At 52.2% G+C, this 12609-nt stretch overlaps 1 protein-coding gene across 4 annotated transcripts; it reads left to right on the top strand.

Moving 5' to 3' along the window:
* Positions 1–1730: 1730 nt before the first annotated feature.
* Positions 1731–10324, top strand: SMUG1 (single-strand-selective monofunctional uracil-DNA glycosylase 1). 4 transcript variants are annotated; one of them, XM_005611255.3, is made up of 4 exons: positions 1731–1845; positions 4448–4603; positions 6345–6646; positions 7659–10324. In XM_005611255.3, exons 3-4 carry the CDS (start codon positions 6356–6358, stop codon positions 8184–8186), a joined length of 819 nt encoding a protein of 272 aa, XP_005611312.1. In that variant the 5' UTR covers positions 1731–1845; positions 4448–4603; positions 6345–6355; the 3' UTR covers positions 8187–10324. The 4 variants fall into 4 exon arrangements, with proteins under 4 accessions (XP_005611312.1, XP_070127672.1, XP_001504607.1 ...); XM_070271571.1 differs by having other exon boundaries at positions 4448–4614; XM_001504557.5 differs by lacking the exon at positions 4448–4603.
* Positions 10325–12609: the final 2285 nt, after the last annotated feature.

Genomic DNA, 12609 nt, shown 5'->3' with positions numbered 1-12609 from the left:
ACTCCCCAGGTGGAGAGGGGTAGCATGGACCAGACAGAGAGGAGGCCCCAGGCCCCTGTGGGTCAGCTACAGTGACTTACTGTGGGTTGCCCAAGACTCTGTTTCTTCCTATGTCTGCACTCCCTATCTCTGGGCTCCCTGGGGCGAATGGGCTTACAGTTACAGAAATAGTCATTCAACTCCTCCAGGAAGTTGAAATTGGGGGTAGGGGTCCTGGGGGATCTCTGCTTGCGTGTCAGTCATTTCACTCCTTACTGCCTTGCCAGAAGCCGACTTGGAGTGTGGAGGGGCTGCCATGATGATAAACTGGAAGTGCTTGGCAAGCAAGCGGGGAGGCGTGGGGTGGGCAGGAGGGCTGTCCAAGGGATGGTGAGGCTCCTAGAAGTCTTAACGATGAGATGACACCACAGTGTGGTTTCACCTCCTCTCTAATTTTTGTTCCGAGACACACAAATGAATAGATCCACGGAGAGAGAGGAGCCTGAGGTGGGAGTCGGTTCTAGAAGCTCAGGACACTCTTATTTCAGTCATTCCAGAGGAAGAAGCAGAGACATGGAGATAGATGTACACAGAGGGAGACAGAGACACAGAGAGAAAGTTCCACAAGAGATTAGGGATAGAGATACATTCACACAAGCAGAGAGAGGCAAAGACACAGAGAGGGAGAAAATCTGGCACAAATTAAACCTCAAGAAAGAATGGACATTGTGAGGTGGATGATTAATTCAGTTTCCAAAGTCTTGGAAGGGTGGAGGTAGTTTCTCACCTTTGGTGTCAGAAGGTCACTGTTCATAGTTCCCTGAAGCTCCTGCTGCCCCCATGAAGTTTTTGTCTGTTGGTAGGAGAGCATGGGAGGCTTGGGGACAGGGTAGCATCCTTGTTCTCTCACCTCTCCCTGTTCTGGGGTTCATTGGTCTCCTTCCTTACCACCTGCAGGGAGACCTTGCTTTTCTCTTATCTGAGTCATGGCTGTGCTGAGGTGTGCAGAGGGTGGGAGAAGCCAGAAGATAACTGGCCTTAGGGGGTTTCCAGTCTAACGAATATATTATAGCCAGGACATAGAAACAGACCTAGACAGAGGACAAGAACAAAACTAGGAGTGGACAGCTTTGGACATTGGTACTGGGATGAGGAAGAGGGAGGGAACAGACTGTTAGGTGCAGCCATGGGATTAGGATGGTCAGGAAAGGCTCCTGGGCAGAGTATTTGAGGGGATGGGGGAGTATAGGGCTGGGCAGAAAGCAAGGCAGAGAAGGGAGAGAAGTCAAATGGTAAAGCCATGGAGACAGGGGTTTGGACAGTAATCAGAGATGTATGAGTCTCAAAGCCATTAGTGAAGAGTTGTTAGGAGATGCCAGAAGTGCCTCCGTGGATGTTCTATATACAGCCCTTCCAGGGCTGCAAAGGAGAAGTCTCTTATACCAGGGGCAGCAGGAGGGCCAGAAATAGTCTCCATCCATTGTTAATACCCTCAGGTGGGTGAGAGATTGGGGATGGCTGAAGCTCCCTGATTAGCAATCACTCTGGGAAAAGTGTTGTGAATGAAATTTTGAAAGCGTGATGACCTTTAGAGCTAGAACCCAGCATCTTCGAGGTCCTCACAGAGCCTGGCCTCTCGCGTCCCAAGACTTCTCAATTTACCCCTATGTAAACAATAAACTACAACCCCCAGCATCACTTAGTGCTTATTTGGCTCGCCTTCCGGGGATTTGAGCATTTCCGGCGGAAGTGGCCTCGGCTACGCCAATCTCCTTCCCTAAACAAAGTAGACTACGATTCCCACTGTCCTCCGCGCCAGGGGTGGGTGGGATAAGAAACCGGAAACCGCACGCGGACCTGGACCAGGTGAGGCAGTAGGGGGCTGGAGGCCTGGGTCTCCGGGGCAAGCTGAGGGCCCTCGGGGGTCCGGGGCGGCAGCAGGCCGGGAGCTGGAATGTCGGTGTTTTTGGGCCGCTCGCTCGGTCTGGGACTCGCCCTCGCGCAGGAGAGCCGAGCCCACGGAACTGCCCTGGAGTCTTGCGAGGACGCGGCTTTCCCGTCGGGCGGAGCCCGCGGGCGGGCGCGGTTTCTTAGGGAGCCTTAGTCTTCGGCCCCCTCGGAACCAGGAGGAGGGATGTAGTGGTCTCTTTGAGTCCACGCGCTGTTATTGTTATTCGCAGTGTATTATTTATTCTTCGTTTAAGGATTTGCTGATTGTCCCTGTGGATCCCTGGAGTGCCCCCAAGGGACAGGGGTGTGGAGTGTTCTGGATTCCTTCTTCACTTCTGGGTTTAGTGTCAGAGAACCTAGGTGGCCAGACATAATCGCTGGATCACCCTCTGCTTCCTTTGCAGTTAGTGTAATATGACACTGTGATTTATAAAGTATCTACATTTCTTGAGTTTCTGGCTCTTGGTCACTCTAGGTAGGACTTCCAAGTGCCTCCTTTGGGCTCCCATAGTGTTTTGTTCAGGACATTAAAAGCTCGAATCACAGTATATGTACAGTTGTCCTTCTGTCGTCTCACAGTAGTCTCTGAGCCTGGCCTACCTTTTACTCATTTTGTATTTGTTTCTTACCAAGAGACTGCCACAGTGCCTGTCACGCAAAAGACTCATAAATATTAGAAAAAATAAATGAGTTAACAACTGGTTGTAGGTTGGATGGAATTTGTTATTTTCATTTCATAGAGAGGAGAGGTAAATGATTTGCTAAGAGATTCTTTTTAGAGATGAAAGTAGGATTAGACTTTGAGTCAATTGACACCTAACCTGTGGCTCTTGCAGTCAGGCTTTGAAACTCTGGAACACTGGAAATAAGGCCTTGTCATCTTGTGAACCACCAGCCTTGCTGTCTCCAGCATAGGTCTCTAATGATCAAATGTAGGCCCAACTTAAGACTTGAGAGAGATCCCAGAGCTGGAGCAGCCAATCCACTGATGTTGGCATGGCCTGGGCAAAGCAAAGCAAGGGCTCCTGAAACATCTGAGTTCTGCACATCTCCCTTCTCAGCTTGTTTGAGTCCAGTGGGCCCTGGATAATCACCTGGGCAGATCAGTTAAAGGCTTCAGAGATCAGTCTGGGGAAGGAGTTCTTAAGTTTGGTCCCTGATTTTTTCTTTCTCACTTCCCCCAGGCCAGGGTCAGAGAACAGGTTGATAGATCGAGCTGTTGGGTCAGCCGGGAGTTCCTCCTGGGGGAAGAGGTTACTCTTGACCTGGGCAAGGGGTTGAGAGGAAAGAAGAACCATGGTCCTTGCCCTGTGGGGGGGGGGCCTAGACGTGATGGAAACATGCCCAGAGCCTGACAAGCCCTTAGAAGGAAGCAGGCAGAGTGCAAAGTGGGCAGCTGAGCCTTGAGTGAACTCAGGATATAGAAGTGGAGAGGAGGGGGCAGGTCCCGTGCCTGAGTGGTTGGGTTCGCGTGCTCCACTTCGGCGGCCCAGGGTTTCACCAGTTTGGATCCTGGGCACGGACATGGCACCGCTGGTCAGGCCATGCTGAGGCGGCGTCCCACATGCCTCAACTGGAAGGACCCGCAGCTAAAAATATACAACTATGTGCCGGGGGGCTTTGGAGAGAAAAAAGGAAAAATAAAATCTTAGGGGAAAAAAAAAAAGAAATGGAGAGGAGTCCATCAGGAAGGGCTCCTTGGTAGAAGGTAGTTTTAAACAGGATTGAAAAAGAAGGGAATGGACAGAGCTGAGCAGGTGTTTGTTGACTAACAAGAGCTGGGACCTTGGAGATATGGAGGGAAATCGAACAGGGCCTGGCCTCTGATCTGCTCAAATCTAGTTGGGGAGGCAAGGTGTGAATTCATGAAGAAGCCACTAACCATGGTGACGCGATGGTTCTCAGCCTTCACCAACCATCAGAATCACATGGGGAAACTTGTTTAAAATCCTGATTCCCAGGCCTCACTAGCCCTACTCGTGTGAGATGGGGTTGAGGAGCTGTGGCAAATGTGCAGTGTCCTGAGGAGGGAAGGCGTTACCAAAGGAGTGGTTTGAGCTGCATCTTGAAGGATGGGTACGATTTGGATGTGTGGAGCGGCTGGGGAGTCTGTCCTGGTTGACTTGAGGAGTAACTTTGCTTTGGGTTTGTAGAAATGGCATGTGCCAAGTTTCGGAAGTTGGGGTAGGAAAGGCATTTTGAAAGTGTGAGTGGAATGATCAGGCTGGAACACTGGGTTTGCGTGGGAGTGGTGAGAAGGAAGACTGGAAGGAACGGCCTTTGCAGGTGACAGAGGTCACTGGAGTGCTCCCTCTGCCCCCCGCCTCCTCCCCTTACTTCCCTCTTTGTCTTCCCCTTTTTCCTTCCTTCCTCCCTTCCCCCCTTCCCCTCTTTTGTTCTCCCCCCCTCACTTACACATAACATTTCTTTCCATCCTTTATATCAATCTTACGAAGTGGATATTATTCTTAGTATAGATGGTCCCTGACTTATGATGGTTCGACTTATGATTTTTCAGCTTTACGATGGATGGTGCAAAAGCGATAGGCATTCAGTAGATCCAGTACATCGCATTTTGATCTTTTCCTGGGCTAGTGATGTGAGGTAGGATACGCCTGTGACGCTGGGCAGCAGCAGCGATCTGCAGCTCCCAGCCAGCCACCTGATCATGAAGGTAAACAACCGGTACGCCTACAACCCTTCTGGACCCATCCAACCATTGTTTCACTGTCAGTACAGTAGTCAGTAAATTACATGAGATATTCACCACTTTATGATAAAATAGACTTTACATTAGATGATTTCGCCCAAGTGTAGGCTGATGTAAGTGTTCTGAGCACGTGTAAAGTAAGCTAGGCTAAGCTATGTTTGGTAGGTTAGGTGTATTAAATGCGTTTTCCACTTACGATATTTTCAACTTAGGATGGGGGCCAGCCCCGTGGCCTAGTGGTTAAATCAGGCGCACAATGGACTTATCAGGACATAACCCCGTCCTAAGTCGAGGAAGATCTGTATTTGGTTGAGGAAACCTGAGGCTCTGACCATGGTTACACAGCTTGTAAGAGTCTTCTCTTTTCTTTTTTCTTTTTCTTTTTTGAGGAAGATTAGCCCTGAGCTAACTACTGCCAGTCCTCCTCTTTTTGCTGAGGAAGGCTGGCCCTGAGCTAACATCCGTGCCCATCTTCCTCTACTTTCTATGTGGGACACCTACCACAGCATGGTGTGCCAAGTGGTGCCATGTCTGCACCTGGGATCCGAACCAGTGAACCCCGGGCCGCCGAGAAGCGGAACGTGCAAACTTAACCGCTGTGCCACCGGGCCGGCCCTGTAAGAGTCTTTTCTGTGTCTGGTGGTAATCTCACTCACCACTGAGGTGGGTTTTTTTGTTGTTTTTTTCTTTTGGTGAGGAGGATTGGTCCTGAGCTACATCCGTTGCCAATCTTCCTCTTTTTCCTTGAGGAAGATTGTCCCTGGGCTAACATCTTTGCCCATCTTCCTCTATTTTGTGTATGGGATACGGCCACAGCATGGTTTAATGAGTGGTCTGTAGATCCATGCCCAGGATCCGAACCTGCAAACCCCGGGCTGCCACAGCGGAGTGTGTAAACTTAACCACTACACCACCGGGCTGGCCCCCTACTGAGGATTTTTGAATGTGGGCAAGAAGCTGGGCTGGGGTTGTAGAATTAGCAGGGGGCTGATCGAAGTCTCTCAGGCAAGATGGTTTGGGTGGTTAAGAGCACAGCCTTGAGTCACATAGTTTGGGTTCAAATCCCAGCTTCATTACATGCTAACTGCGTGACTCTGGGCCAGTGGCTCGATCTTGCTAGGCCTCAGTCTTCTCACCTGTAACATGGGAGCAATAATCCCCACCTCCTGGGGTTGTTTCGAGGCTCAATGAGGTGTATCTGGCACAGAGCCGTTGCTCGCCACCTGGAAGCTGTTGTAATTAGCCCTCTAATTAGTCTCTGGGCTGTGGCTGTGCACCTGCCTCTCATTCCTCAGCATCCGTTTCCAGGACACGGGCCATCCTGGCTCGGCTCGTTTTATTAGGGATGATGTAAAGGTGCTGAGAGTTTGCCGCCCGTAAATATTTATTGAGAGCCTACCATGTGCTTGGCATGGCCTAGGAACTCGTGACTCAAGACCTGTGCCTGATGGAAAGTGGGGGATGGTTGCTGGTTATGGGCTATTCTCAGCAGGTGATAGAGGAAGAGGAAGGATACTTGAAGCGGGGAGAGGACGGGCCCTTTGTTACCAAGAACTGAGATGAGCTCAGTCCTGTGTGGAGGTTGGGGGATGACTGACACAGTCTCTTCTGAGCTCAAGAAATAGTACTAGGGGCCCTGGCCAGCCTGGATCCCTCCCACTCTAGGGCTGAGGACTGATGGGGCTACTGTCCATCTCTTTTCCAGGTGACAGTGACATGGCTGTGCCCCAGGCTTTCCTGCTGGGGCCCCTCCATGAGCCTGCAGGTGGCCTGATGGAGCCCCAGCCCTGCCCTCGAAGCTTGGCTGAGGGCTTCCTGGAGGAGGAGCTTCGGCTTAATGCTGAGCTGAGCCAACTGCAGTTTTCAGAGCCTGTGGGCATCATCTACAATCCCGTGGAGTATGCGTGGGAGCCACATCGCAACTACGTGACCCGCTACTGCCAGGGTCCTAAGGAAGTGCTCTTCCTGGGCATGAACCCCGGACCTTTCGGCATGGCCCAGACTGGGGTAAAGGGCTTGGCTTCTCCTGGCGGGTGGGGTGGGAGGCCCCAAGGTGGATGCTTGCCTGCGTGTGCTGTGGAGGAGGAGCATGTGCATGGCTGCAGCCCCCATCCCCTCCCAACACACACACTGGCTCCTGTGTTCTCAGACAGTCTCCTGGCCCCGCTGCCGTAGTTAACCCAGCACATTAATGGTAGTTCCGTTTCCCCTGTGAGCTGTCCACTAATTGCCTCTGAGAGCCCTGTCTTCCGCCAGCCTCATCCTTACCTTGCCGGATCTCCCCTCTCCCTAGAGTGTGGTTGGGGTCAGGAGAGGGACCAGGGCTACCATGTCCTCAGGGGAGACTGCTTGACAGGGGTGGGTCTGGAAGAGATGCCAGGCGTTCAGGCATCCTGGGTTCTGTTTCTTAGCTGAGGAGAGGTTCGGAGCAGAGCCAGGTTCCAGGACCTACTTGCTTTCCTTTCAGACCTCGCTGTGAGTGACTGCCCCTCAGTTGGGCTGCTCGGCAGGTGGGGGAGGGGAAGAGGCTGCAGGGCAGGAGGCTCAATCGCTTTTATTGACCTCAACTGGGGGATGAAGGGTGATCAATGATGATCGATGGAAATGACAGCCTGAGGCTTGGGGCTGAGAGGGCACCCAGAGAGCAGTGGTCAGCCCTGTCCTTGTGCCTCCTCTGACCCTGGCTCCCTTTCTGTGTCAGACCATCTGTTTGTTCCCGGTACTACCCATCACGCCCTGGGTAGGGCCAGATATCCCTATGTACTTCCTGTACGTGGTCCCAAAGGCTAGTGGGGTAGAGGCAAATAGATTCTTCTGGACCACAGCCCACAATGAAAAATTGGAGAGACGGACAGGATCAAACCACAGGGCCAGGAATCCTTGTCTCAGGCCTTTGGTGGTGGTGGGGGGGGTGTGTGTGTGTCTGCAGGCTAGATCCTCCTGGAAGGTGGAAAGGGGTCCAGAGCCCAGGCATCGGGTCTCCAGTGTGAAATCCTCATGTCTCTCTCCTTCCCCACAGGTGCCCTTTGGGGAAGTGAATGTCGTGCGGGACTGGTTGGGCATTGGGGGCCCTGTGCTAACCCCTCCCCAAGAGCACCCTAAGCGACCAGTGCTGGGACTGGAGTGTCCACAGTCAGAGGTGAGCGGTGCCCGATTCTGGGGCTTTTTCCGGAACCTCTGTGGACAGCCTGAAGCCTTCTTCCGTCACTGCTTTGTCCACAATCTGTGTCCTCTGCTCTTCTTGGCTCCCAGTGGGCGCAACCTCACCCCTGCTGAGCTGCCTGCCAAGCAGCGAGAACAGCTTCTTGGGGTCTGTGACACGGCCCTCTGCCGGCAGGTGCAGCTGCTGGGGGTGCGGCTGGTGGTGGGAGTGGGGCGGGTGGCTGAGCAGCGGGCACGACGGGCTCTGGCAGGCCTGATGCCCGAGGTCCAGGTGGAGGGGCTCCTGCACCCCTCACCTCGTAGCCCACAGGCCAACAGGGGCTGGGAGACGGTGGCCAAGGAGAGACTGAATGAGTTGGGGCTGCTGCCACTGCTAACAAAATGAGTGCCCCTGGGGCACATAGGACACAGTCAAGGCCCCAAGTCATTCTTGGGCACGCAGATCTACACGCCTCCTGGACAAGCAACAAGGTCATCCTCAGCTCCCCGCTTCCTGGGAACCGCGTTCTTTGATCATTGGAGCTGTCTTCCGACCCGCTCGGGCAGTCTTGACACTGCTCCTGCTTGCCCTCTGATCCCTGCTTTCGTCACCTTCCTTTGAGCATTGCCTCTTTGGCTCTGTGGTACCTAGCTCCACAGAGAGTCAGCAGCTGCAAACTGCTCTACCTCACTGTTTCCTTGGGAGTCTCTCTTCAGCTGAGAGTCACCCACACAGTGACTTCTGAGGTCATATTTGCTGTTTTAGAGAAAAGATCCTGCCAGGATCCCCACCTGTCCTCATAGAACAGGTTGCTTCAGCTGACCCCTTTCCTCACAGGAGAAAGCATGGGGCAAGGATGGTAAGAGTGAACTTCTTATGAGAGACTGAGGCTGGATCAGAGGGAGAAAGAATTCAGTGTGGCAGAGTGGGAAAGGCCCGAAGACTGGGATTTTCATCCCAGCTTTGAGACTTGTGAACTTTATGACTTGGGACCAGTTGATTAACCTCTCCAAGCCTTAGGACCCTCATCTCTAAAATAGGGATCCCTCCCCATGGGGTTGGTGTGAGGGTTAACTGAGACAACCCTTGAGAGTGCCTTGCATAGTGCCTGGCACAGGGGTACTCGTTACACCTCTTGCCTCCGGGCTGGGGAGTCACTGCACTACAAAGGAAGCCCCTCCACCCTGAAGACCCTGCTGGGGGGTCTGGGCCTCCTCCTTGGCCAGGGCGAGGGGCGGATTCTAGCCCTGCCAGCAGTGGACCAATGACTTTATGAAAAACCCAGCTTATGATTTTTCAGTCTTAAGCATTAAAAGCTCCTAAACCCTTTGTCTTGGTCCTTTTTTTCCCTCCTGCATGTCAGGGATGGAAGGTGGTCGTTTAGATGTTCCTCTCTCTTACCTCTTCACTGTTTGCAAAGGGTTCTCTTGGGTAGCTGAGGGCGTTGATGTAAACAGACCAGTTGCCTTACCAAAGCTGCAGGGTCTCTGTTAGAGGCCTGTCCCGCAGTTTGGGGACACTGCGGGGAGCAGGGGTGGGTGGATGGGAGCCTGGGATCTCCAGCTAACTCGTCTCTTCTGTCTGCTGCATGACTGGTTGGCGGGCCCCTTTGGTAGGGGCCAGGAGAGTGCTTCGAGTCGGGAGCAGAGCAGGTCCTGAGACCACCTTCCCGAGGAACACACGGTCGAGCTCTATCTCTTGGGACAGGTGGTCTCCAGCTTTCAAAATTAAGATTTTTAGTACAAGTATCCCCCTCCTCCAGCCAAAGTGTATAATAAAGATTTTTTTTTAACAGATTGGCACTTGAGCTAACATCTGTTGCCAATCTTTTTTCTTCTTCTTCTCCCCAAAGCCCCTCAGTACATAGTTGTATATTCTACTTGTAGGCTCTTCTAGTTCTGCTATGTGAGATGCCGCCTCAGCGTGGCTTGATGAGCGGTGCCATGTCTGTGCCCAGGATCCACACCAGTGAAACCCTGGGCCACCGAAGTGGAGTGCGTGAAGTTAACCACTCGGCCACAGGGCTGGCCCCATAATAAAGAATTTGACAGGCCTTTGTCCTTGGTTCCTGGGAGGGAGACTCTTAAGTCCTTGGAGTTTCCCAAGTGATAGAAGGATCTTTGTTACCACTGGTGGGCCCCTCAGACCATGCCTGAATTTATGCTAATATTTGACTCAGGCCGAGGGCTGACCATGCCAGTGAGACCAACCATGTGGTTAGAAGGTTGGGACTTTGAGCCAGGTGATATCAGCTTTACCTCTAGGGAGGGTAGGGGGGCTGGAGATTGAGTTCCACCACATGGTCAATGATTTCAATCAATTATGCCTACACAATGAAACCCTAATAAAAACTCTGGACACTGAGGCTTTGGTGGACTTCCTGGTTGGTGAACACATGGATGCGTCAGGAGGATGATGTCTCCTGACTGCACGGAGAAAAGACATGGAAGCTGTGTTTGGGGTCCTCCCAGACCTCACCCTGTGTCTCTTCATGTGGCTGCTCCTGATTTGTAAACTTTATAATAAAACTAATTGTAAGTAGAGTGCTTTTCTGAGTGCCGTGAGTCATCCTAGCAAATTATTGAACCTAAGGGGATCATGGGAACCTCCAGATTTGTAACCAGTAGGTCAGAAGTGCAGGGGACCCCTGTACTTGCCACTGGCATCTGAAGTGAGGGCAGTCTTGTTGGCGATTATGCCCTGACACCTGTGGAGTATGTGCTAACTCCAGGTCGTTAGCATCAGAATTGCTGACAGTTTCGCACCCCCACATGCCTCAGACTCCTTTCCTCTCTTTCTGCTGTCACTGCTAGTCAGTGCCCCACATTGCAGAGCCCTGGATTAGGCCCTGTGGAATAATTGCACAGAGAGAGAAGCCGTTGTTCCCTTATGTATTTAGCTGAAGTAGTCAGGGAAAGCTCTCTGGAGGAGGTGGCGTTTCAGGTGGCCTTAGGGACTGGGAAAGTTTTGGAGAGCCTACAGAAGAGCATTGTTATGTTCAAGGGGTGGTGAGTAGATTAGAGTTGACTTGGCCCAATTGGGAGAAAAAGCTGGAGAGGGAGTGGGCCAGCTTGTGAAGGGTCTGGAATGCTAAACTAATCTTTGAGAATTTAAAGTCCAGTGGGGAAGTGAGATGCATAGAACACACACATTTGAAACGCCCAGATGGGGATGAAGGGGCAGGTGTACAGGAGGCGGAGCAGTGCCATGGGTCAGGAATGGGAAGGGAGGGGACTGGTGTATGGGGCAGATGTCCTGGCAGGTAGCAGAGGTGGGTGAAAGCCTAGAATTGGGTGAGAGTCATGAGAGGGTGGGGCTGGAGCTGGGCAGTGCATAAAGGCGCTTGAACAGTAGTGACCAGGGTGATGACTTGAAGGCAGAGGTGTGGCAGAGTCACTGCTGGGTCTGGCTTCTAGGGGGGCTCTTGTGCTCAATTCTTGGGTGCATCTTGTCAGGGAGAGGCTGATTAGGGTCCTGGGCCTGCATTTTCCCAAGGACACTGCATTAGTCTGCTAGGGCTGCCATAACAAAAATACCACAGAGTGGGTGGCTTAAATGACAAATTTATTGTCACACTTCTGGAGGCCGGAAGTCCCAGATGCAGATGTCAGCAGGGTTCGTTTCCTCTGAGGCCTGTCCTGAGCTTGCAGATGGCTGCCTTCTCGTGGTTGCCCCATGGCCTTTTCTCTGTGGGCACCCCTCCCTGGTATCTCTCTCTTATGAGGACCCTGATCATACTGGATTAGGGGCCCAGCTTTATGACCTCACTTAACCTTAATTACCTCTTTAAAGGCCGTCTCCAAATACAGTCACAATGGGGGTTAAAGCGTCAACATATGAATTTGAGGGGGCACAATTCAGTCCATAACAGGCACCTGAAGTCATGTCACTGCTTTTTCTGTCCCCTACCAATGTCAGCCTCTCACAGAATAGGGTCCTCAGGAGTGCCTTTTCTCCAGTCTAGGGGTCGGGATGGAGGCTGGTGTGGTGGGTTAGCTAGCTGACAGGACGAAATCCCGCCAGACTGCCCCCGCCCCCATTCTAGAGCAGGTTCTTCAGTGCCAGTAAGAGCGTCCTTGGGGAGAAGAGGCTCACCATTTCCCGAGTCAAAGGGAACGGAGACTTCAGTTGCTACAAAACAATATTGTGAGAGGGATTCTAACTGAACTGAAAGGATTTGGGATCTTCTAGAATTTTGCAGTCCAATATAGTAGCCACTTAAATGTAAATTAATTAAACTTAAGTAAAATAAATTTAATTCCTCAGTTACTAGCCATATGTCAAGTGCTCAGTAGCCACCCCTGGCTAGTGGCTACTGACTGGATGGTGCAGATTTGGAGCATTTCCCTCACTGCGGAAAGTTCTGTTGGACAGCACTGATCTAGACATCAGTGGCTTACAACCCTGCTGTGAATCAGAAGTCACCCGTGGAGGTTTTAAAAAAGGCAAGCATCCCAGCTCCACGAGAAGAGATTTTGATTTGGGAGGTTGGAACGGCAGCCTGGTGTCTATTTTTACAGGATCTCTTTGAGCCAGGATGTGCAGCCAGGTCAAGGCAGCACGGCACTGAGTGCCTTGAAGGCAAGGAGGGGTCTCGTCACTTCCTTTCCCCAGTGTGTAGCCCCACACCTGGCACAGAGTGGGGGTTCAGGATGAATGTGCGAGTGATGCATGAGCCAGGTTTTGGAGATCTACCCCAAGGTGCCCATCCAGTAACATGGGTGTCCCTGGCGTGTGCTGCTTTTGCCCAGGGGTGGTGACTCAAGTTCTGGTCCAGAGGAGTGATGAAGGCTTCCCAGTCCCACCCTGATGCCTGGGCATGCACACA

The sequence above is a fragment of the Equus caballus genome, chromosome 6, assembly GCF_041296265.1.
Source record: "Equus caballus isolate H_3958 breed thoroughbred chromosome 6, TB-T2T, whole genome shotgun sequence".
Lineage (NCBI taxonomy): Eukaryota > Metazoa > Chordata > Mammalia > Perissodactyla > Equidae > Equus > Equus caballus.
This window is presented reverse-complemented; position numbering and strand designations above follow the sequence as displayed.